At 46.1% G+C, this 26199-nt stretch overlaps 1 protein-coding gene across 1 annotated transcript in view; it reads left to right on the top strand.

Annotated features, from left to right (window-relative positions):
* SPECC1 (sperm antigen with calponin homology and coiled-coil domains 1) overlaps positions 1 to 26199 on the top strand; it is a 245943-nt gene that overhangs the window by 189527 nt on the left and 30217 nt on the right. Inside the window, 2 exon segments of the mRNA XM_030861333.2 lie at positions 1133 to 1289; positions 4187 to 4289. Coding sequence (XP_030717193.2) covers positions 1133 to 1289; positions 4187 to 4289 — 260 coding nt within the window.

The raw sequence follows: 26199 nt of genomic DNA, 5'->3' as shown, positions 1-26199 counted from the left end.
CCCCCTTCCCCCCCACAGGCCCCTGTCCACCCAGGTGATTCTGTTTACTTGGCTCAGAAAGGACTGCACGGTGACAATTGCCTGTTTTCTGGCCAGCCTTGCAGCATCACGTCCCCAGAAGCTGCAGGACTGGGGTTAATACACTGTTTTTGTTGTTCCCTTTAGTGATGTAAACTCTGTTTTTCTCTGCTCTTCCCAGCTAATTAGCCTCACTCCCAGCTTGAGCACCCATAATTGATGCTATCAGCTGTACAAGTATTGTTTTCTCCACGACTGTGGCGTCAGAGGAGGGACGCTGGGCTCGGCCTGGTCACCAGCTGCGTGTGGCATCAAGCAAGTGACCAGTTTCCTGCTCCCAGATCCTCTGCACATACAAACTAGACAGTCTTGGGAATCTTCTCCCATTCTGCACTTTTGTGATCCTTTAGGGAATATCCTCTGGAGGGTTAGGCTGTTTCATTAGCTCTTTTGCCACAGACTAATAGGACAGCAGAGAGGAGCCTTAGAAGAAATACCGTGACTGATTTTTGGCAAGCCAGGCCCTGTGGTTGGCATGGCTTCCTGTCCTGGGAAATGGGTGTCACTCCTGTTCCCAGCGTTTTGACCCGATAATCTCACTAGAGGTCTTCCTGCTGGCGCCCTCCCTCAGATGCACGTTCGTTAGAACATGGTGCTTCACCGGGGGTCGGGCTGGCTGCCTGGGCCTGGCCACCTGCGCACCTGCCAGAGGCTCTTAGAAGCAGGATGTCTGCTCAGTGCCCTGCTGGTACCATCTTGAAATTCAGAGTAGTTTTTGAACGAGGGGCTAACTTGGCATCGGTCCCTATGAATTACAGAGCCAGTCCTGCCTGGAGAATCCTTTCTAGAAGACACCACGTCCCTGTTTGCATTTTCATCACTCAGTCCAAAAAGTGTATCTGTGTATCTCCATCTGTATCTGTTGTGTAGTTTTTAAAATAATTTTACTGGAGTGTAGTTGATTTAAAATGTCGTGTTGGTTTCAGGTGCACAGCACAGTGAGTCAGTGTCTGTTGTGCATTTGTACGTGACACTGATGTGAGGATTGTACTGGAGAGCGTGGTGACCCGTCGGGTCTCTCCTCCTCACACGGGCGATTCTGTTGTCCCCACAGATCTTCTGAAGGGAAGGGCCGAGGACCTGAGACCAGACCCTTATCTCCGCAAGAGCCCCTCGCTCGAGTCCCTGAGCAGACCTCCTTCTCTGGGCTTCGGGGGCTCCAGGCTGCTGGGCGCTCCCACCGGGGGCTGGAAGCCACAAAGCAAACTCAGGTATCCATCAGAGCCTGTTATGTCTCCTGCCTTTGCAGTGTCACACCAGCAATTCTGACTGCTGACGAGGTTCCGGCCGAACTGCCTTCCTTTTGTCCTTTCACACTCCTAAATACCACTTCTCCATCTGTGTCAACCCTTCCCTGAGGTTGCAGCTCACCACCCGGTATCCGGGACACCCCCTTTTCTGCCTTTGGGGTCTGACACCCATTTGGTGTTTAATTTACCGTTGCATAGTGTGTGTGCCGTGGTCCCCGTTTGGGCTGTAATTTAGTGGACAGTAAATACTCCATCTTAACACTTTAATCTCTTTCTCAGCCCCTTGTATTGTGCCACACTGAGCCTTTCAGTAACTATTGACGCATAGGCAGGTAGATGAGCACACAACGGGCTGCTTTAGAAGCGATGGCTTTTCAACATACGTTAGAACTACCATTATGAGTATTATGACAGGATTTTATATAAGTCTGAATACCTCAGGCCAGCTCCTGTCATATCTTTGGGTGTGGCCTATATTTGGACCCAAATAGATGAGGTCATATCTTTCAGATAAAGCCCCAGATATTACATTTCTGTCATGTTTATGTGCAAGAGATTTAAGTAATCACAACAGGCTTTAAGTACCAGAATTAGTGCTATTCTGAAATTTCTCTTTTCTTTATGCCAGAAATGTATATAGACAGGCTGTGTGTATGTTAGTATGCTATTTATATTATACATTCATCATGAAAGGTTACATTAGTGAAGCTAATTTGTTGTTTCATTTTTATATTCATGTTACTGAGACAAAACAATAATAGAATAGAAATTATTTACTTTGGAAATTCTCGTATTATTATTATTGCAATCATATCTAGTTAACTTTATAATTTTAAAGAAAACTGGTAAATGTTTTATTTGTTTATGCAGAAACTCTTTTCCAAGCCTTCCCTCAGTCTTCTCTGATTTGTCAGGCCTAGAAACTTGGCTGACAAATTCGATGAGTTAAGTGATGAATTAAAACCAGGCATAGTCAAAACAGGCAAAATCCCCATAACTTCATCCTTAACGGTGATTCTGACCACAGAAACTCATGGACTCCAATTTACACATATGCTGGGTACACGGGAGAGAAATCACCTGAGGTCCAGAAGTGTCCCGTTACTGTTTTAAAAGTCATTGTAATTAAATAGTGGATGGATACAAAAGAAGAATAATAAAATATGTCTAAGGCATGAAGAATTAACAGTACAATGGAGATGCACCTGGGTACTTACCTTCTAGTTTAAGGAAAAGAAAATCATTACTTTTGAAATTTCCTATCAGCCGCTTCATTGGTATCACCTTCCTGCCCCCCCATTCTGAACTTGCCTTGCTTTTCGTTATACTGTCACCATGTATGTTTGTACCTCTAGCAGTATAAACTATATTATTTAAATTATGTGTTTAACATTTTGTATTCATGGAAACATCTTGTGTTTATTTCCGTTTTTTTAAATTCAAAATTGTTCCTGTGATTCACTCACGTTATTGCATACATCTGTAACCCTTTAGTCTTTATTGGTATATAGTATCCCCTTGTATGAATATACCACAGTTTATCCATTTCCTGATGAGGTACATTTGCTTGTTTCCAATTTTTTGCTCTTATAAAAAATGCTGCTATGAACATTCTTGTATATATGCCCTGATGCTATATACATCGGGGAGGAAATCCTATTACTCTTTTCTAAAAAATTGAGGTATAGTTGATTTACAATATTATATATGTTTCAGGTGTACAGCATAGTGATTCACACTTTTTAAAGGTTATACTCCATTTATGGTTCTTATAAAATATTGGCCATATTCCCTGTGCTGTACGATATATGCTTGTAGATTATTTATTTTACACGCGGTAGTTTGTACCTCTTAATCCCCCCACCCTCATATCGGCCCCCCTCCACTGGTAAACACTAGTTTGTTCTCTATATTTGTGAGTCTGTTTTGTTCTATTCACTAGTTTGTTTTATTTTTAGGTCCCACATATAAATCCTATCCTAGAGTATTTGTCTGTTGCTCTTAAATTGTTGCTACAGGTGCCGCTCCAGACGTGCACCACCTCCTGTTCTCCCTCTACTCCTAGCGGTGTAGGGAAATAGAATACTGTTCCACATGCTATAGGAATGCAGTTCTCATTCCATGATATTTGTCATGAAAGACACTGTGTGATCTTTAGTCCCTCTTTAGTATTTGGATAATTTTAGGTCGCATACGAAGTATAGGTGTCTATAGAAAACTGAGGCTGGGGCACCTAAACTCTTGCTCTTGGAATGATATGGTATTAATTAGTGAAATCACTTCCTTTGGCTAAACAGGTGCTCAGAATTGAGTTCCTGCACCATAAACTGAGGAGTATGAGTGTCACCTTCAGAGTATCAGGTCCCCCCCCCGCCATTTTGAGTCAGTTTTACCGATTTTGTTTTTCATCTCCATTCCCATCACTTCCCCGTAAGTAGCCAATCTGGTGTTTTTAAAATGCCCTTCCAATCTACCTTTTATTTGTTACATGGAAATAGGTGTAGCCTTGAAGCATGCAGAGTGTTTTTCTATAGGTGTCTTTAATTAAAATGATACTGTACGTAAGTATTGATACATAAATTAAAGGCTAGAAGGATGGAGCAGCAGATAGATTAGAAAGAAAAAAAAAAAACCCTCCTCAGACTTCTGAAAGCCAAGAAGCACAATTTACTTTCTCTTTCATACCATGAGACTTAATGAAAATGTATTGTTGACGGGACCAATTGGGTGGTTTCTTTAGAGTCTCACTGGATAGACCTCGACTTCTGCTTTCCTAATCTAGTTAGTTGTTTCCTACGTATTTGTGGGTTTTAAAAGTTAGCATCTTCTCTGTACTGTGTGCTCTCCTTTCTAACTAGCGTGGAAAGAAGAGACCCCCTGGCTGCCTTGGCCCGGGAATACGGTGGCTCCAAGCGCAACGCTCTCCTGAGGTGGTGCCAGAAGAAGACGGAGGGCTACGCGGTAAGGGGCGGCGGCGGCCAGCGCCCAGCGGCTCGGGGGGGCGGGGTCCTGTGTCCTGCGTGTGTACTGGCTGGGCTGGGCCACTGTGCCTGTCACTGTCGGCTTCTGTTCTCACAGGCGGGGTTGCCAGGGAGGGAGATGTCTGTGCGGCCCCAAGGGCCCCGTCGGAGAGGCGGGCGGGACTGAAGGCCCGTCTGTACTCCCAGCAGACGTGACCTCAATGCAGGCCTGCGTCTCTTGCGGGAGGGGGCCCTTTCCTTTGCTCAGAGGAGGTATAAACCCCCAAGCAGGGCGCCCGACAGGCTGCTCAGCCCGAGCAGACAGCTTTCGCTAAATCATCTTCCCAAAGAGGGAGCCGTTTCCTAATTCACATAAAGTCCCCACATGGTGGACCTTCAACTTCTTCTGTTACTTTAGGAGTTGCTTGCATTTAGTAGAAGAGTTTCGGTTTGCTGGGACAGTTTTTGTTTTCCGTGAAGTTTAAACAAGGAAGTAATACCTGATATAAGTTTAAGTTTTTTTATTATGAAATTTCATATACAAAGACAAAAGCGCGTCAAGCGTGAATCATAGTTTCACGAATCATTGTCAAGTGAAAACCCACGGAGTCGCACCCAGAAACGGCACTGCCGTCCTTCAAACCCTTTGTGTGATTTTCCTGTCATAGCCCCTCACGACTCCCACAGGTACCTTTGTCCTCAATTCGGTTCCTGATGGCTTTCTCCAAAAGTGTGTATCCCTAAATGCCATGTCCGTTTTGCCCACATTTGAACTTTATATAAATGGAAGTTAAAAACTGTAGTATTTCCACCTGTCTTTTTAAGTTAAGTTACTGAGATTTATCCACGTTGCTGCCTATAACTGTAAGTCTGTTCATTTTCTTCAACCCATCAGTAACCTATTGTATGATCCCACCATTATTCATTTATCCCTTCTGCTGTTGATGGGCAGGTGAGTTACTTCCATTCTGGGGCTGTCATAAATCCTGCTGGTATGTTCTTGTACTCCTCTTGGAACACACACGTGCTCATTCCTTCTGGATCTATACCTAGAAATGGAACGGCTGGGCCACAGGATGTGCGTGTGTTCAAGTGTGGTAGATTGTGCCAGCCAGATTCCCGAAGCAGTTGGACGGTTTACCTCCCACCAACGATTTATGAAATTTCTGTTTTCTCTACCTTCTCCCCAGCACTTGCTGTTGTCAGTCTTTTTGCTCCTGGTCATTTGGACGCATGTGACGTGGGGTCTCACTGTGGTTGTGACTTGGCGTTTCCCTGCTGGAGGATGAGGTTGAGCTCCTTTTCATGTGCTCACTGGACATCTGTCTGGGCTGTCTGTCTTGGGACACCTGCTCAGGCCTTTTGCCCATTTTTAGAAGCAGACTGTCTTTCTTTCCTTATTGCTTCCAGGAGTTCTTTATATATTCTGCATACAAGTCCTTTGTCAAATAGACAGATATCCTCTCCCAGGGTGGTTGCATTTTCACTCTTTTGTTGAACAAAGTTCTTCATTTCAGTTAAGTATAATTTATCAGTCTCTGATGATTAGTGCATTTTGTTTCTGTTTAAGGAAGCTTTGACCATTCCACAGTCATGAACACATCTTCTTACGTTTTCTTATGGAAGTTGGATTGTTTTACCTTCCCGTTAAAGAGACGCCCTCTTTAAAACGGCCAACTTCTCCACTCTCCTTATTCAGACCCAGCCTCCCGTGCCTTTACCCCGTTTTTCTAAAAATTCTGAAGCCGCCGGCACCACGACTCTCCTTCCCCAACCTCCGGCTTTTAAGGGTGGCAAGAAAACAAGGCCTTGGCTGAGAGCCAGCCCCGACGGCAAGGCAGCAGCTGGGATGTCTGTGCAACAGCAGCAAGTCAAGCGTCTCAAAGTCAGACTCTGCCCAAGGAGAGAAGTGTCCCGAATATGTGACATCACCTTCTTTTCATTTTCTGTTAAAAAAGGAAAAGAAAAGGTCAGGGTAATGACCAATAATAGAGGCTCCCAAGGTCAAAGGAGTCAGAGAGGAGAGCTGGTTACAGGAGGTTTCAGGGTGAAGGAAGTAGACCTGGCAACAGAAAAGTGAAAATGGGGAGGAGTAATCAACCAGGCGCGAGGCCCAGCCATGGCCCAGCCCGTGGTCGAAGGCACGGTCATTTCCCCGATTCACAGAAGTGGGCTGAGGGACGTGCTAGAACAGGTACGAAAAGACAATTAAAATTTTCAGAAGGAGTCAGCCCTTGAACGTGGAATGTCATTATTATTAGGTCACAGGGAGGGATTAGACGAGACATTTCCAGTCGTGTGAGTGAGAATGACATTTCCTGCTGTAGTGCTTTGTTTTGCTTTGTTTTTTGTGAACATTCTGAACTAGTTTTCAAAGCATCTCACATTGGATGAAACCCAAACTGATTTTGCCTGCAGAGTATCTTCCATTCATTGTTAAGTCTCCGTAAACTTGGAGAGAAATACAAATCATATGTGTCTGATTTATTTACTCTTCACAAAATATTCTCTGTCTAGACCTGTTTGTTTAAGACAGGCCTTTAAAGCTTGTTCTCTCCGACTTGGGAAGCCAAAAGTAAATTGTAGAAAACTCAGACAGTTTAAAAACCATCTTTTTAAAAACCGGTAGCCATGTAATTTTGAGTGAAAATGATTTCTTTTTACCCCACCAAAGTGTAGTGTGATGGGTTAGATCAGAACTCTCCTTATGGGACTTCCTGATGGCGCAGTGGTTAAGAATCTGCCTGCCAATACAGGGGACACGGGTTCAAACCCTGGTCTGGGAAGATCCCACATGCCGCAGAGCAACTAAGCCCGTGCACCACAACTACCGAGCCTGCGCTCTAGAGCCCGCGTGCCACAACTGCTGAAGCCTGCGTGCCACAACTACTGAAGCTCATGTGCCTAGAGCCCATGCTCTGCAACAAGAGAAGCCACCGCAACGAAGAGTAGCCCCTGCTTGCCACAACTAGAGAAAGCCCGCGTGCAACAATGAAGACCCAAAGCAGCCAAAAAAAAAAAAAAAAAAAAAAAAAGGGGGAACTCTCCTTCTATTAATTCAGTGAATTTGTATTGAGGTGCCAGTTTGGAGCCATGTAATAACTAAGTGCTGGAAATGGAACAGACACAATCTCTGCTCCCGAGGAACTTACGTTCTCAGGGGGAACGACAGTTAATTAAAATATAAGAGGAAACTATGTACTGTATCCGCCAGTGGAATGTGCTAGGGAGAAAAATAAAGCCAGGAAGGACTGGGAACGTCGGTCCTGTGGATGCCATTTTAACACAAAGGTCGGAGAGGTGATATTTGGGGGATGGCTCAGCTCACCTGGAGAAGGCGAGGACTCGTGTTTTCATCAGTGTGTGTCTCACACCAAGTACTAGGCTCAGAGGTCACGGCCTTCGTGGTGCATCAGTTGGAGTTGAAGTAATGCGAGGTGGTCGCTTCGTTCGGTGGCGGCGAGGGTGAGCACGGCCAGCCAGACCCCCGGCTGGGCCCCCGGCCCAGCTTCCTGGTGTCTTGGGGTTGCCCCAGGATGGAGGCTGGGCAGGAGAGCCTGAGCAGACCTGCACTGTGGGGTGGGCCCACACTCATTAAAAGGAGAAGACCCTTCCAGACGGTCTGCTCAACTCAGATTTCCTTGGATCCTCTTGGGAGAAAGTCAGACTTCGGGGAAGGCCCTGCAGCTGCCCTCAGTCTTGGGCTTGGCACTGGTTATGCCTTTAGCTGTATCCCACCCAACCCACAGAACCCCTGCTACTCCCTTTCTTCATCTGCTTTTAGTTCCCTCTTTGGGGTTATGACAAAGAGATTTCCATCTCTAAAGAACCAGCAAGTGTTCTGCAGGGGCGGAAAACCACGATGGTGGTGGGTGGGGGGAGCAGAATTCTAAGCATGTTGCCCAGTGACCCTTGCCCTGTGGAGTTTCCCACTGTATATGTGACAAAAGGGGGATTACCTGGGTGGACCTAACACATGAACCCGTAAAAGCCGGGAGTTTTCTCTGAAGCATAAGGACCCATACCGTCGGTGGGTGTGAAGGTGGAGGGGACGCGTGGAGGGGAGCTGACAGCCAGCGAGGAGACCAGGACTTTCCAGCATGGAGGACTTGCAGCGCCGAGGTCCTGCCAACACCCAGGAAACGCCGTGGGGGCACCCAGCAGTTCTGAAGTGGACCGGCTGGTGCTGCAGGTCCTTTGTCCCTTCTGTCCCTGTCCTGATGCCCTCGGACCTCAGCTGGGCTAAGGGTGCTCGGCTTGCTTGGCCTTCTGCTGCCCTTAGCTGAGGGGCCTTGACCTGTAACAATGACGAATGTGTGGAATTCAGCCCCGATCTCGGCAAGGTCTTGGGGCCTCCCAGGAAGCAGGACAGAGGCGCAGCCACCCCGCCCTCTGCAGGTGGCCCCTTGGCTGCGTTCCCAGGGCCCAGCCATGCCCTGGACTGCGGCCGACACTGGCAATTCCATCAAGGTCATGTGGCAAATTTAAGAGGGCGAGTTCTGGCAACACCCTGAGTCAACTGGGAAGTGGATTCTGCCCCAGAGCCTCCAGGGCAGGGCCCGGCCCGGCTGACACCTTGACGTCTGAAGCAAAGAACCCAGCGGAGCTTGCCGGCACCTCTGACCCGCTAAACACAAGCTAACAGTAACTGGGTGTCGTTTCAGCTGCTGCAGCAACAGAATGCTGGTAGCGTGGAGTCACTGGGATCTGGACGCAGCAGAGAGAGCCCCAGGTTCTTCCTTCGGGTCAGGTTATTTACTTTTCCTACGTGATCAACCAGGGACAGACATTTCTTCTTCAGGCCACTAGTGTACCATTCATTGAACAGTCAGCTCATGCTTAAGAGGCCCAAGCTCCCCATGACTTCCAGGGAAGGATTTTTAAAGACGAAAAGAGGGAAAGGGTTGCAGGGTGTGTAATCAGCTCGAGCACATCCTTCTGATTGGCTGGAGGTGAGGTAACAGGGTGGTGTTTCAGGAATCTTAGTCATCAACCTTCTGGTTCCAACCAGTCTGGGGTCTGCATGCTGTGGTCAGCCTGTAGTCACCGTCCGCCACGTGGGTGGGGGTCTTAGTTCCTGCGGAACAACTCAGAGATACGCAGTCAGGTTGTTCTGTGTATCTCTTGGGAGGAACCTGGACTCTGTTTTCATGCTGAACTATTGTTTCTTGACCGCTTGTCCTTTCTTTCCACATTCCTTCCTTACCTAATTAGTAACTGCTTAAATCTGCTCTTTGGAGCTCAGGAAAAGCCTAGGAGACTAAAGCCTTTTTTCTACAAAAAACAGACGGGACATGGGGGCTTTTGTACATGGGAAGGCCCCACAGGATCCTGCGCTGTTTCAGTCCCCCCCTTTACTTTGATATACTCCTCCATCCTGAGGGGAACGGGGCAGGACATGGAAGGGAATAAGGTTTTTAGATAGAGAGGTTTATCATAAACTCCGCAGGGGAATTCGATTTTAGGGGGATCCAGTTTCAGAGGGAGTGTGTGGGTACAGGGTTTCTTTTGTAGGTGATGAAAATGTTCTGGAATTACATAGTGGTGGTAGTTGTGCAACCATGTGAGAACACTCAGAAGCTACTGAATTGTACATTTTATAAGGGTAAACTTTATGGTATGTGAATTATATCTCAGTAAAACTATTATTTACTTTTAGGAAAGGCAGTTAGAAGAGCTTCTGTAGAGAGATCAAGGAGATGGCGGGTGAGATGTAGGTGGGGGCAGGGTAGGAAACCAGTACTTAAATTATAAATCTTATCAAACTATAACTTTAAAAAACGTATCCATGTATTACTTTGTATATTAAAAAATAATTGAGGGACTTCCCTGGTGGTACAGTGGTTAAGAATCTGCCTGCCAATGCAGGGGACATGGGTTCGAGCCCTGGTCCGGGAAGATCCCACATGCCACGGAGCAACTAAGCCCGTGCGCCACAACTACCGAGCCCATGCGCCACAACTACTGAAGCCCGTGTGCCTAGAGCCCGTGCTCTGCAGCAAGAGAAGCCACCGCAATGAGAAGCCCACGCACCGCAACGAAGAGTAGCCCCTGCTCGCCGCAACTAGAGAAAGCCCTCACGCAGCAACAAAGACCCAACACAGCCAAAGATAAATAAATAAAATAAATAAAATTTTTTTAAAATATTGAAAAGTAAAATGGAGATACGCAAGGTGTTGGTCCTCTAGTTTTTATTTGGGAGGTGGGATTCACACTTGTTCACTTTAGTATCATGATTCATAATCCAGATCTATTCTTTGTATCTATCGTTGTGTTATGACATACAGTTTGGGGGTGAAGTCTGAGGGAAAAGGCCATAAAAGTGTGTTACAGTCAACAATTAAACCAGATCCTTTCTGACAAAAACTTTAAAGTGGAAGAGCAGAACACCTAAGGAATTATAGTACAAAGAATGGGCTTGAAAATCAAACATAAACCTAAAAGGTTGATCCCACATTTTTCAGAAAAATGGGCTTCTCCAAGTGGTATACCTAAAATGTCCTTAACCCCGAATGGCACATACTATAACTCAGAATTTTCTCATTTTGGCCTGGCTCGTCTTATCTTTTCACATTTTATATCATCAAAGCTTTTGCCATTTGAAGTAGCACAGGTCTGATCCTGTTACACTAAGTAACATTTAAGTCTTGACTCAGATCAGTGTTCAGCCAACCACGGCCCGGGGGCCAAATGTGGCCCACCACGTGTTTTTCATGAATAAAGTTTTATTGGCACACGGTCACATCCGTTCATTTACATGTTGCCTATGGCTGCTTCTGTACTGCAAGAGTGGAGTTGGGTAGTTGCAAAAGAGCCCTTGCCGGGAGAAGTTGGCTGACCCCTCCCTTAGATGAAGATGCATACAAGTATCCCCCATCATTCAAATCGTATTTGGCTTTTGCATTTCAGATAGCAAGAAGCCAGTGTTCAGATGTCAAGAGACTTACTTGAAAATGTATCTGAATCTGATCAGTTTCTGATTTTGTATTGCACGAGTTGAGCTAGCAAGGAGATAGCTGTGCTGTCACGAAGGCCCAGACATCTTTGAGCCTGTTTTTAACCTCTCAGCTAGCAGCTACGCATTCTCCTCTGTTAGAGAAAAAAGCAGTCTTTGTGTTGTCCAAAACAAACCTTATTTTGCATCTGGAAAGAACACCCACGTCGTTGTCGCCGGCGCTGTGTTTTTCTGTCTCTGCTTCCCGGACAAGCACCAGCAAGCACCTGACCAATAGCGAGCAGCCTGTGCTCCATCGGGCCACTTGGGGCTCTGTTGGTTGTTTTCTTTTTTGAGACAGGTCTCCTGAGAGCTGCGAGCACGATTCAGAGAATGTGAAATGCTTTGCTTTGTTTATCGTCATTAAAGTGGCTCTTTTCCTGCATTATAAAGATAGATGCCCAGTAGTAAACCAATGTCCTTATTGGCCTGTACTCTGTGGAGGCCCCTTTTCACCTGCTGTCTCTGCTTCTGCAGCTGTTTATGAAACACGGTGATTTGTGAAGACATTTTTCTTTTACATTAAAAAAACTTAACTATAGTTGATTTACAATATTGTGTTAGTTTCAGGTGTACAGCTTCAGATTCTTTGCCATTACAGGTTATTACAGGATATTGAATATAGTTCACGTGCTTGCCATACAGTAAATCATTGTTCATCTATTTTATATACAGTAGTGTGCATCTATGAATCCCATACTCCTAATTTATCACCCCCCCTTCCCCTTTGGTAACCATAAATTTGTTTTCTTTGTGAGTCTGTTTCTGTTTGGTAAGTAAGTTCATTTGTATCACTTTTTTAGATTCCATGTATAAGTGATATCATATGATACTTGTCTTTCTCTGTCTGACTCCACTTTGTATGATAATCTCTAGGTCCATCTGTGTTGCCGCAAGTGGCCTTATTTCCTTCTCTTTATGGCTGAGTAACATTCCGTTGTATTTATGTACCACGTCTTCTTTATCCATTCGTCTGTTGATGGACACTTAGGTTGCTTCCATGTCTTGGCTATTGTGAATAGTGTTGCTATGAACATTGGGGTGCATGTATCTTTTCTAATTAAGAGTTTTTGTCTTTTCTGGATATATGCCTAGGAGTGGGATTGCTGGATCATGTGATAACTCTACGTTTAGTTTTCTGAGGAACCTCCAGACTGTTCTGCATAGTGGCTGCACCAATTTACGTTCCCACCAACAGTGCAGGAGGGTTCCCTCTTCTCCACACCCTCTCCAGCATTTGTTGTTTGCAGATTTTTGATGATGGCCGTCGTGACGGGTGTGAGGTGACACCTCACGGTGGTTTTGGTCTGCATTTCTCTGAGGATTATCGATGCTGAGCATCTTTTCATGGGCCTCTTGTCCGTCCGTATGTTGTGGAGATATTTTAAATGGCACCAGGCATTGCCTTACAACGTGAGGCAACAGTAGAGCTTGTCTGGAGGATAAAGATGAAGTTGTGGTAGACGTGCAGTCGACCTGTAACTCCTGCTGGTTGTATCTCGCGAGTCGGTGTGTTCAGGGGCCCCCCTTTCCTGCTCGCAGTTGTGTATGCACGCCCAGAGGGATGAAATTTTGAGCAATGAAAAGGTTTTTCAGAACAACAATATCAAATGAAGGTTGTAGATTGTGAGGTTGTGTGCACAGCAGATGGGGAGGGTCTTCCCCCACCTTCACCTACACGATCGCAAAGCAGCCCCGTGACGTCCTCTCCACTGCCGACGGGTCCGGGGAGGCACCCGATCTAAGCCAGGGGGTTCGGAACTACAGCTGAGAGAGCCGTGACTCCGATACAGCACCAGACACTGTGCAGCTGTGTTTTCATCGCTGTGCAGGAAAGAGCGGGCGTGGCGGGCCTGAGGAGGCTGTGCCCACGAGGCTGCCAGCCAGGGCGCCCGGGCCTGGCGTCTGGGGACTTGGATTTTGGGAGGGTTCCCACCGTTCCCAGAGCTGATAAGAGAGGCTCACTGTGCCTGAACAGTTGGTACAAACACTGTGGTTTATGCTGAACCTCTGCTTTCCCTCTGGGAGTTTGGAGTTTGGGTTCATACTAGGTAAAGGGCGTCTACATGATCAGCCCCCAGAAGAGAACGTTGGTGCCGAGTCCCCGGAGAGCTTCCCGTGTTCTCACGGCTTGTCGCCACGTGACTCCGCCTGGAGCGTACTCTTGGAAGCCTGCACGCCTGGACTTGAGTCCACGGGGCTCTTCCCTTTGCTGATCTTGCTTTGAGTCCTTTCTCTGTGATAAGTCTGTGCACAGATTATCACCGTGAGCGTGACTCTGGGCTGAGTCCTGGGCACCCTCCGAGTGGTCACTGAACCTGAGGTGGAGGTGGTCTCGGAGACCCTGACGTGGCTAACTGACCAGGAAAAGAGTGGAGGACAGAGAATGGTTCAAATACACGGGGAGATGGCCAGATAATACGACAGAATGAGACACCTTGAGTGTCCTGGTTCCAGCATCTCAAGGCTCAGTAGCATCCTTTTTGGGTACCGTTGGCTTCTGTGAGACACTAACATCTTTAGGACAGATTTCCCCTTTTCTTAAAACAGTTCCAGTTGGGTTCTGTTGCTTAACAGTTCTAGCTCATACAAAAGGATCATAACTGATCTTCTCTTTACTTCTGTGTTTTCTGAATATTTTACGCTAAGCATTTGTTCCTTTTATTATTAGAAAAAATGGTGCTGTTTGCTTTATTCCTTATTTGTGTTTTTTCAATTTAAAAAATCATAATTCTTTGGGAGAAAATAAAATAATTGTGTATAAACAGTGACATAGGGACTCCCCTGGTGGCGCAGTGGTTTAGAATCCGCCTGCCAATGCAGGGGACACGAGTTCGAGCCCTGGTCCGGGAAGATCTCACATGCTGCGGAGCAACTAAGCCCGCAAGCCACAACTACTGAGCCTGCGCTCTAGAGCCTGAGAGCCACAACTGCTGAGCCTGTGTGCCACAACTACTAAAGCCCGTGTGCTTAGAGCCCGTGCTCCACAGCAAGAGCAGCCACCACAATGAGAAGCCCGCGCACAGCAACGAAGAGTAGCCCCTGCTTGCTGCAAGTAGAAGAAGGACGGGCGCAGCAACGATGACCAAGTGCAACCAAAAATCAATCAATCAATCATTTATAAATAAATAGTGACAACTCCTAGCCCATTGCTAATTCTACCCTTTAAAAATGTTTTTTATAACAATTGGGTATTTTTCTTTTCTTTCTTTTTTTTTTTTTTTTTTTTGCGGTACGCGGGCCTCTCACTGTTGTGGCCTCTCCCATTGCGGAGCACAGGCTCCGGACGCGCAGGCTCAGCGGCCATGGCTCACGGGCCCAGCCGCTCCGCGGCATGTGGGATCTTCCCAGACCGGGGCACAAACCCGTGTCCCCCACATCGGCAGGCGGACTCTCAACCACTGCGCCACCAGGGAAGCCCCTCTTTATTTTTTTTTTTTAAATAAATTTATTTCTTTATTTTTGGCTGCATCGGGTCTTTCTTGGCGGTGCGCAGTCTTCTCATTGTGGTGGCTTCTCTTGTTGCAGAGCACGGGCTCTAGGCGCACGGGCTTCAGTAGTTGTGGCACGCAGGCTCGGTAGTTGTAGCTTGCGGGCTCTGGAGCGCAGGCTCAGGAGTTGTGGCTCATGGGTTTAGTTGCTCCGCGGCATGTGGGATCTTCCCGGACCGGGGCTCGAACCCATGTCCCCTGCCTTGTCAGGCGGATTCTTAACCACTGTGCCACCAGGGAAGTCCCTGGGTATTTTTCTTTAAATCAAGGTTTCTCAGCTTTCACCCTGCTGATACTTTGGGCCAGATCGTTCTTCCTTGTGGGGGCTGCCCTATGCCTTGTAGGATTACAGCAGCATCCCTGGCCTCTACCCACTAGATGCCATGGCATTCTCCTGGTGGTGACAACCAAAAATGTCTCCAGACATTGGCAGATGTCCCCAGCCAGGAGAGGGAGGGGACAAGGTTGCCCCTGGTTGAGAACCGCTGCTTTAAATATACAACTGTGGGTATAAAAGCTTAACTCCACAAACATGAGGTCGTATATTGATCTGTGATGAACGTTTCAGTTGATGTCTGTGCTCGTCTCTCTGTTGGTGCACTTAGAGCCACTTTATTACGTTTCACACCTGCACAGGTTTTCACGGTGTGCATCACCATACTTTATCTGGTCTCCTATTAATGAACCGTTAGGTTGCTTGTTACTTTACCTTTGACTTTCTCAGGGTGCTTTGCTACAGACCACTGAATCCACTCCAGGTGTTTTAAGCAGGAAGAGGTTTGTTTAGTAAGGGTATACTTGGCTCACGGAATTGTTGGGAGTATCAAAGACACATACTCCAGGCTGAAATTCTAGAAACATTGGGTTGGCCAAAAAGTTCGTTCGGGCATTTCACAACCGCTTGCTAGACACCCGAACGAACTTTTTGGCCAGCCTGATAACTCCCAAATTGTACGTGTCAGAACTGACCTGCCAGGGGAGCTGCATCCGTGATTACTGGAGCTGTGGGCTCCAGAATCAGACCGCCTCTGCTATGGGGTGGACGCCGCAGCCTTGCCTCTTTCCTCGTGTGACTCAGCTCTGAATCCGTCTCATGCAAGTGCCTCTGATTGACAGAACCCAAATCACATGCTGAACCCAGGCTGCATGTGTGCCTTGGAGATGTACTTTTCAACTTCGGAGTTCCTTGAAAGGGGTTAGATGACCGTTGATTAAAGTAATCCATAATATCTGTCCTACCACCACCCCTAGAAATGCTGCCAAGGGAACAGCAGCAAAAGTGGGGAGTTAGGAAATCCAAGACTCCATCCCTCTACAAAAGCAAGAAGTAAGGTGGCAAAACTGTCAGGACCGACCTTTTCAGAACTCTGAAATCTAATCAAAAACTTACAGCAACCGGGGGGGATACGTAATAGGTGAAGGGGGAAAATCACCGGCAGAATTCCAGGCAGAGAGCTTCCCCTGCTAGCGTCCCCCGCACCCCCAGCTCAGTGATAACTGTGAAGATGGAGGCCACTGTTCCTTGGGCAGCTCGCTAGTACCAGAGGGCGCCAAACAGACCTTGCTCTCCGAGGACTGTGGTTGTGCGTTTTGACCTGTTGATGGTTCCTTAAAGATAGGGTGGCTTCCCAGGTACAAGCGTTTGAAGGCAGAGGTATTCTGCCTCCCAGGTCGAGGGGTGGACGGGTGGTTGAAGCAGAGGCAGCCTGAGCAGCCCGACAGGAGAGCCTGGGGAGGGAGGTATGTGAGGACGGGGCTGTGAAAAGTCCCCGTGTATCCCGAGAATCTAGAAGCTCAGGAAGGACCTGAAAAGGCCTGAGCTCTGACCTTTGGCTGACCTTCAGGCTCCGCACAGGGAGGAGGGGAAGGCTGAGCCCTAAGCGGCTGCAGGCGAGTCCATCCCAGAGCCGCCCTGCAGAGACTGGGGAGGTCTCCCGGCGTTTGAGGGAATCTCTGTCCAGTCACTAGCTGGTCACTGATCTAACAGAGCGGAGACTGCAGTGACTCGCTCGGAAAAGAATACAGACTCTGCAAAACTAGTTCAGAGAAGTCCCTACACAAACAGGCACCACCGCAAATGGTAACAACAAACCCTGCGGAGGGAGAGACTCTGACTTCCCGAGTTGCTACACGGTCATGCTCTGAATGCCAGTTTGCAGCAGAAAGTTACAGGTACGTAGAAAACCAAGACAGTTTGGCACCATGCACAAGGGGAAAAAAATACAGGAACTGTCCCTGAGGAGGCCCAGACACTCCACTTACTGACAAAGACTTTAAACCAACTGCCTTCAATACACTCAGCTCACGGAGGCCCCGGCCAAAAAACGAAAGGAAATCAAGGAAGGGATTCATGAACAAAATGGGAAAATCAGCAAAGAGATAGGGAGTATAAAAAGGGACCAAACAAATCCTGCAGCTGAGAAGGATTAGAACTGAAGTGAAAAATTTGAAAAGTGTTGGCAAAGATGTGAAGAGATTGTGCCCCTCGCACCGCTGGTGGGAAGGTAAAATGGTGCAGCCGCTGTGTCTTTCGGAATTTACCTTCCCATTGCTAAATAGCACACGTATACCGCTGTTTCTTGTTTCTTATTTTAGATGTTGTGTCTTGACCTCCTCCTGTGAAAGATGAGGGTTTATATTTTTCACCACTCCCCATACTTCCTGTCTTCCCATTCTACCCAGTGTGGTTGTGGGTGTTTGGCGTTTACGTTAAAATGATATAAATGTTATCTGTGGGTAAGCCATGTCATAGTATACATTACATTTTCTTTTCTGCATAATCTTTTGTTTTACTTGTATTTTTAATCATCTTTGTGTTTCTTTGTTTACTTTAGTTTTCTATATGATTATCACTAATTCAATCCAAACCCTCATGGAATATCTCCTTACATCATACATGTGAGGGATTCTACTAGTTTCCCCCTGAGGAATCTTTCCTGAGCTTTCTGACCTCCTCTATCCTGGCTTGTCCTCTGTGCCTGGTGCCCAGCCGTCAAACCGTTTCACTGTTGTATTTCTTTTCTTTTCTTTTCTTTTTCCTGCTTTAGTCACCTTTATTCAGCACAGTACTGAAAGTCCCAGCCAGAGCAATTAGGCAAGATAAATAAATTAAAAGGCATTCAAATTGAAAAGGAACAAACAAAACTATTCACAAGTTACATGATCTTATACATAGAAAACCCCAAAGAATCTACAAGTTGCAGGGTACAAGATCAACACACAAAAATCAGCTGTAGTTGTATATATTCACAATCAACAATCTGAAGATGAAATTTAAGAAAACAGGCCTTTTCTGGCAGAAATGGAAAAGCTGATCCTAAAATTCATATGGAATTGCAAGGAGTCCTGAAAACCCAAAACAGTGTTGAAAAAGAAGAACAAAATAGTGATGACTTTTGTGTGATGGTTACACAAAATAATGAATGTACTTAATGCACCTGAACTGTATTCTTTAAAATGGTAACACTGTAAATTTTATGTAATTTCTTCCACTATAAAAAATTCATTATGACATCTATGTGAAAAAGTTTTTAAATGGTTACAGCCTTTTCTGTAAAAAAATAAGGCAAGAAAAAAATGAGAAGCAGTTCAGGCATGAAATAATATGAACAGTATAATGGCATTAACTCCAGCCTAGAGTCAAACCCCGCTTATGATATGGTCTTGGATAATCTCTAGGCCTCAATTTCCTCATCTGTGAAATGGATCTCTAGGCCTCCATTTCCTCATCTGTGACATGGAGATAATTATTATCCCTACCTTAAAAGATCAGGAGGATTCAATGAAATAATGCAAATAAATCACTGAACACTGAGACTAATACAGAATAAAGGCTTAATAAATGCTAGCTGTCCTAATTGCAGAACTGTATTTATGGTTACAGTTATGTAAGATGTATGCTCTTGATGTGAAGGTCTCCTCCAGCTGCTCTTTCCTGATCTAGTTGATGGGATACACAGTGTGTACACTTTATAAACAATCAGCCTGCCCATTTATGATCTGTACCCCCTTTTGCGTATATGTTTTACTTCAGAAAAAGTTTAATTGAAAAAGAAAGGTGATTGCACATCATTGTGAATGCACTTAATGCCACTGAACTGTACACTTAAAATGGTTAAAATGGCAAATTTTACATTATGTAGATTTTACCAAAATTTTTTAAAAGGAAGAAAAAGGACAGAAAGGTGACTGTGGTGATGGTGTAGAGAATAGATGGGGCAGAGGAGAGATGAGTGGGAGACCTACGGGATGCTCAGGTGTCGCTGTTATATTTCTGCCTCCCCCCCTTTTTTTGATCTTTGGGGTCCCATACCCTATTTTTTTTTCTTGTTTTGGTTCCTCCAGTATCTTCTGAACAAGAGTTCATAGAAGGTAAAATTTTATGACCTTGCATCTTTATTTTACTCTGACACTTGATGGTTTCGTTGGGTATAAAATTTTAGGTCATAAAATATTTTCCTTCATAATTTTGTAGATGTCACTCCATTGTCTTCTAGTTTCCAGTGTTGCAATGAGAACAAAATAATTCCAATCCTTTGTAATTTTTCCTCTCCAGAAGCTTGTAGGAGCTTCTGTCCCCCAGTATTCTACCATTTCAGGGTCATCTGCCTTGATGTGTATCTTTTTTTTTTTTTTTTTTTTTTTTGCTGTCATACTGGACACTCACTGCACCTTTTCAATAAGGTAATGCATGTATTTATTTTCTTGAATTATTTCTTTGGTAATTTCTTCATCTCTGTTTTCTTTTTCTCAAATTCCTCCTAGCCTGGATCCCCCATTATCCTATCTTTTTTACCTTTTTTTCCATCTGTTTTACAGTTTTGTTTTTCTAAGACTTCTTTAACTTAGTCTCCCAAAATCTATTAAATGTTTCATTTCTGCTATCATATTTTTTGCATCCTTTCAGTTTATTTTAATCTTTAACTGTAGTAAAACACATATAACATAAAATTTTAGCATCTTAACCATCTTAAAGTGTACAATTCAGTATTAAGTACATTTCCACTGTTTTGCAGCCATCACCACCATCCATCTCCAGAACCTTTTTATGTTCCCAAACTAAAACCCTGTCTCCATTAAACACTAACTACCCGTCCCCCAGCCCCCCGGCACCCACCCTTCTACTACTGTCTGTCTCTATGAATTTGATGACTCCAGGGACCTCACACAAGTGAAATCATACTGTGTTTGTCCTTCTGTGACTGGTTCATTCTACATGATAATGTGGGCATAATGTCCTCAAGGGTCATCCATGTAGCACGTGTCAGGATTTCCTTCTTTTGTAAGGCTGAGTAATATTCCTTTTATGTGTATGTGCTATCGTGTTTTTAAGTCTTAGGGGTTCTTTTTTTTGGACCCTGAATTTTTTATAGCATCCTATTCTTTTTTCACACATGTAATATCATCTATTAATCTTGCCGAGAATAATAGGTTGTTTTTATTCCCAAATCTTCCCCCTGCCTAGATTTTCCTACAGATTCCTTTGTTGTGTTGGTATCGCCGGGTCTCTGTTCTTGCTGGAGGCTTTATCGGAAGCCAGGTGGTCTTGATGAGTGTGGGGCTCTGCAGAGCTGACTGGCAGCTCCTGGCTTGTGACTGAGGCTGTCACTGTGGAGTGCTGTGCTCGTGCCATGCCCTTGACAGACTCCTGGTGTTGGTGTCTGGGGCTGGTCAGATTCCCCAGAGAAGGACCTTCCGGTCTCCTGCCTGAGGGCATCGGCCTGGCAGCAGGGGTTTGGGGCAGCAGATCAGAGAAGAGGAGTCAGTGGGAAGGGGCGGGGACTGTCCGCCGCCTGGGCACCCAGTAAATACCTCTTGATTCCCTGTTTTCGGGACATGCCTCACCATGAAATAGGAATTTTGTATTGTTTTCTGATAAATGCTCTCTTGACGAAAGGAATCTTGCTTCTCTTTTGCGTTTACTGGGAATTTGTTTTTAAATCCAGAAATAGATAAGCACTGTGCTCGATAACCCCCCAGTCCGGGGACCCCCCCCTTTGCTCTCCAGGCTTCGGCCACGTGGAGGGGCCGCCCCAGGCTGTACAGAGATGCCCGGGCATGTGCGGCTCTGACCGCTGTGCACGGACTTCCAGACCCGGGCCTCCTGGTCTTAACGGCCTTTGTCCCCACGTCCCAGTGCTCGTGCCAATCGCCTGACCTTGGGGAGGTTCTGCGCCGACGTCAGGTTGGATCTTCGCTCTTCCCCCTACTGGCCTGGGATTTCGTTTTCTTAGGTCTGTTGTGTTAGCTATTTCCAGTGCACCTGCTTTTCAGACAGCAGAATTTTGTTTCCTTTCCCGTTTCCTTTTTCCTTATCAGTTAATACCTTTGGGGGAGAAAAACAAAATCTCTTCTCTGAGGTTTTAAAGTGGCTTTGAGAGAGAATGATATTAAGAGCATGTGTCCGTCTGCCTTCTCTACCCAGGAGTCTCAGAGCTATTTATAGGTTAAAATATTAGCCTTCAGCTGCCACGGTGGTTCCAGATATCCTTTTTTAAACATTTAAATCTTTCCTTTTTTTTTTTTTTTTTTGCAATTTGTGTTTATTTTACCAGGTAGAATTGTAACGTTTTTTTCTCAATGAGTGGCTCTGTGTTATAGCATCATTTATTTAACAGTCTTTGTTAAACCACTTAATAGACCCAGACATAAATGGAGATTCAGCGTCTGGACTTTCCAGGCTCTTCTGCTGGTCTCTTGGTCTGGTTTTCTGCCACCAGTGGCTGCCGTGCAGAAAAATGGGAAGGTGACCGGCAGGTACTTGCCATGTGTGGAGCCGTGGGAAGGGCTCCGAGAACATTCCTTCTCCTTGTGGTTGATCACAGTGTTTGCAACTCTTCGTTTTTCATTATTTGGTTGTATTTGTTGATTTTCTAGAGTTTCTGAGGCAGACTATTGCAAATAATAACTTTCTCCCTTCTTTCCAATATTTATACCTCTCGTACTTTTTTTGTTTCCTTCATTCGTAAAAGTTCAGAAAATGTTGAATAATACATTTGATGATGGATATTCTTGTCTTGTTTTGCATTCAAGGTGAGTAGTATCTCACCTTTAAATATGATTTTTGTGTTGTTTCCTGATAAACACTCTGCCCGCTAAAGGAAGCTTCGTTCTGAGTTTACTGAGAGGTTTTTCTTTCTTTAATCCAGAAATAGATAAGAAACGTATCAAATTCCTTTTTGGCATTTGTCGAGCAATAAATCCATCAGGTGTTTTTCTCTTTTAACCCATCTGTGTAATTAACATAAATAGATTATGTAACCGATTTCCCATTAGGGAAACATTCTTATATCCCTTGGGGGCCAAATTCCAGCTCGGTCATGGTGTATGGTATTTATTAATATGGTATATTATTCCTGGGGGAAATCTCTGCTTGATGATGGCTGTTCTTTTAATACGAAGCATATTGTTTTCTGTACTGTATTCGTCATAAAGGACATCTGTCTTGTTGCGTGGTTTAGGCTGGACAGTGCCCCTCACGGTATGGTCAAGGGATTCGTTGAAGTCTTCCACGCTGATTGTGGTTTTTGTCAAAATCTTTGATTTCTAAGAGTTTTTAAACATTATCTTGATTCCAGATTTAAGGGTTTGTAGCTCTTATACATTTTCCTGTCATTTCAGTTGAACCTTTTGATCTGAAAGTTTACATTCTGTGACACAGACATTACTGTTCCCGTTGCTGTTCCGCTTTTATTTGCGTGATGTATCTTCGGCTTCCTTTGTTTTCTGTCTTCTTTACTCCCTTTAAGTGGATTTCTTGTAAATACTTTTAGCTTTATGTGTAATCTGAAAATTCCTCTAATAGGGAAATTTAGTCTGTTCATATTTTCTTGTGGCTTATTAGTATGGATTTAGTCTTATTTCATTCGTAGTATACTTTTCCTACTGGCTTGCTTTTCACTGATTTCCAGCCACGGCACCTGTGGTAAGCATGCGGGTTGAAAAGGTGGGAAAAGCACAGGTGTCCCCACCTGAGAATCCAAGTGAAGATTAAGCTAAGGTCAGTACTTATCAAATTTGAGTAGAATAAAGAGACCTTTTTCATCACAGTTAGGTTTTTAAAATGTAGAGCTAAAAAGCCAGTCGAATGAATGAGAAATGGCTCAGGGATTCCTTCCGGGGTCAGAGCGCAGGCCGGCTGCTCGGGCCAGGGGGACGGGTCAGCCTCCAGGGAAGCAGTCAGAGCCAGAGTCGTGCCTGAGAGGGAGAGGGACTTGGGAGACCTGGGAGCCATCTGGAGCATCGTGGGCTGGAGAGGAGGGGGTCAGACAGCAACCTGGAAGGGTGGGGGGGTGAGCAAGCTGGGCGAGGGGAGAAGGAGTGGACGTGGCCACACCATGTGGTCACACATGCAGCTGCGCAGGGGCTCCAGGGAGAGAACGGTGCCAACAGCACAGCCAAGGAGAACTTCTGAGCAGCGATTTGATGGAATCTGAACTGGGCAAGATTACTTAGCAGCTTGCTGAGTAGAGCAGGATATTCTTTTTTTTTTTTTTGCGGTACGCGGGCCTCTCACTGTTGTGGCCTCTCACTGTTGTGGCCTCTCCCTTTGCGGAGCACAGGCTCCAGACGCGCAGGCTCAGCGGCCATGGCTCACGGGCCCAGCCACTCCGCGGCATGTGGGATCCCCCCGGACCAGGGCACGAACCCGCGTCCCCTGCATCGGCAGGTGGACTCTCAACCACTGCGCCACCAGGGAAGCCCCAGGATATTCTTGAAAGTACTTTTAATTACCCAGGGAGCAACCATTGCTGTCAGTGAAACCCACTTAGGTACTTGTGTTGGTGTTTGTGGGAGGAGCCATCCCTTCAGCCCGGTTGTCTTTCTTGTCCTCCATCTCTCTCTCTCTCTCTCTCTAATTGTGATCAAATATAAATAACGTAACATTTACCGTCTTCACCATTTTTAAGTGCGCAGCTCAGCGGCATTAGGCACATTCGCGTTGTTGTTCAGCCGTCCCCGCCCTCCAACCCCAGACCATTCTTATCTTCCCAAACTGAGTCTCTGTCCCCACTGAACAGTGATTCTCCCTCCCCCCGAGTAAACTCTGTTCTCTTTCTGTCTCTGTGAGTTTGCCGCCCCAGGTGCCCGTAGAAGGGGCCCCGTGCAGCGCTCGTCCCTCTGCGTCCGGCTGATAGCACTTGGGCAGTACGTCCTCGAGGTGCGTCCACGTTGGGGCAGGTGTCACCCCCCTGCTTTTGCAGCCCTCCGCCTGCCTCGTGGGTGAACTCAGCAGGAACACCTCAGTGCCCTGGGACCACTTGCCACCCTCAGTGACCCGACGTTAGACCCGTACCTGTGGGCTGTGTGAGAAGGTCAGGCTTTTCCAGCAGGAGTATTTAGCTGTTTTGTTTTCGCTCGCTTTTCTCAGAGGTTTGGAATGTAGTTCCCCCCCCCCCCCAAGTCACCACCACCTACTGGAAAGACTGGGAGAGTAATTCCTCTGTGTCCTCCAGAAAAAGGAGAGTGTTTTGGTCCTCGAGGATTTGGACTCTGGAGTTCCGAGGTCATAAAGGTCTGTGTTGAGGAACTAGAGGCAGGGGGTCCCTGAGGGAGAGGGCTGGAGGGCAGGCTGGGTGTGGGCTGGAGTTGGGCTGGGGAGGGGCCGTCGGGGGGAGTGGGCAGGAGTGTCGGCAGCCCAACAGGCCACAGGCCGAGGGACCCACATCCTGTCCGTTCCAACCTGCTGAATTCCTAGCAAGTGCCGGAGAAAGGCAGGGGGCAGAAGGAAATGGGCTTTTAGGGACAGCGTTCGAGGCTCTTGCTGTGAGTTAGCTGAGGCTTGTGGCTGCACAGGATCGTTGGCACGAAACGCCTGCGTTCTTACACTGCCAGTGCATCCATTTCTCCGCACGCATAGAAATGTTAGGTGTCCCGCCGGCTTCAGGAAGCAAGAGCAGGATTTTCAAAGTAAAATGGTGTGAGAATGTTTCCTCCTGTCTGCTCCCTGGTTGTGGGGGGCGGCTCTGGAGATGAGATACACCAGCAGCCAGTGCGGCACCACCAGACACCAAACACCATCGTCCTGCCTTCAGTAAGAGGCCTGGATGTTTGCAGCCCTTCCCTCTCCATCCCCCAGGGCAGCACGCAAGTCTGTTTAGATATTAACAGTCCCAAGTGACTCTGCACTGAGGATTTTTTCCATTCTCTTAATCATGAAATGTTCATCTGGGAAAAAGAAGCGTTCCAGCCGCAAGAAGCTTCGGATTTCAGAGGCTGAATTCAGTCTTTCTGGGGGTGGGAGGTTAAGATTGGCTTGAAGATTGTTTGTCTAGTATAAATTAAACTCGGTCTTAGAACAGAATTCCTCCACAAGTTGTTTAGCTATTATGTATTATTTTCTTAGTAAGCACATCCAAAAATATACAAGTGCTGTTTCCCTTAAAAAATGGGGTTTTTTTTACCTTGCTAAAAATATTCTGTTTGGAGTGCTTAGAACATCGTAGGGTGGACAGAATCATGTTGTTCCCTGAAACTTTGTGGATTCCCTTACAAATGTATAGAGAAGCCACTGGTATGTTGTGGGGTGGGCATGGGAGGGAATAAGATGAAAGAACGTCCTGGAGGGCAGTTTGGCAGAATCCATCATAATTTGTTCCACATGTGTGCAGAGTGATAACAAAAGACCGGCAACAGCCTAAACGTCTGTTGTGTCCATGCGTGTCATAGGAAAGAACGGAGATGAGAATGAGCTGGTGTATAGTGAGTATCTCACGTGTGGCGGACATTGTTCTGCATGCTTACCTGTGCCTTGCGCATTAATCTTGACTGCAATCCTATGAGGTATCTATTCCAAATCCACTTTAAGGATTCGGAAACCAAGGCACAGAGAAGTTGCCTACGTGCTCACAGTCATACCACTAGTAATTGACGGGACTTCTGGCTTCAGAATCCAGCCTCCTAGTCTCTACACTGTAACCGTCTCTATCTTATGTGGTGTAAAGACCTATCTCTGTGGATCTTGGTGAGAGGGAAAAAACCAGGATGCAGAACTGTCTGCACATCATGCTACATTTGCATAAAAGGAGAGGAAATAAATATACGTGTTTGTGTACGTGCAGGGCAGGGCTGTCCAGTAGCACTTTCTGTGCTGATTAGAATATTCTAGATCTGTGACGTCCAGCACGGTAACCACTCACCACTCGTGGTTCCCGAGCATTTAAAAGATGGCTCATGTGGCCGAGAACCTGAATTTTAAACTTTAATTTTAACTAATGTAAACAGCCACCCGTGGCTAGTGGCCATTGTGTTGGACAGTGTAGGACAGAACAGACGCGGGAGCTGGCGAGAGAGCATTTGATTGTCTGGTTTTCAGGCTCGACTTTAGCAGAAGCTTCTGCAGAAGCTTTCGTTGGAAGGGCAGGTTCCATAGCCAGTCATTTCAATACCATGAATATAATCTAACCACATCTGATCTAGGCATTTGG

The sequence above is a fragment of the Globicephala melas genome, chromosome 20, assembly GCF_963455315.2.
Source record: "Globicephala melas chromosome 20, mGloMel1.2, whole genome shotgun sequence".
Taxonomy (NCBI): domain Eukaryota; kingdom Metazoa; phylum Chordata; class Mammalia; order Artiodactyla; family Delphinidae; genus Globicephala; species Globicephala melas.
Note: the sequence above shows the minus strand (reverse complement) of the source record. Positions and strands in the feature narration are given on the sequence as shown.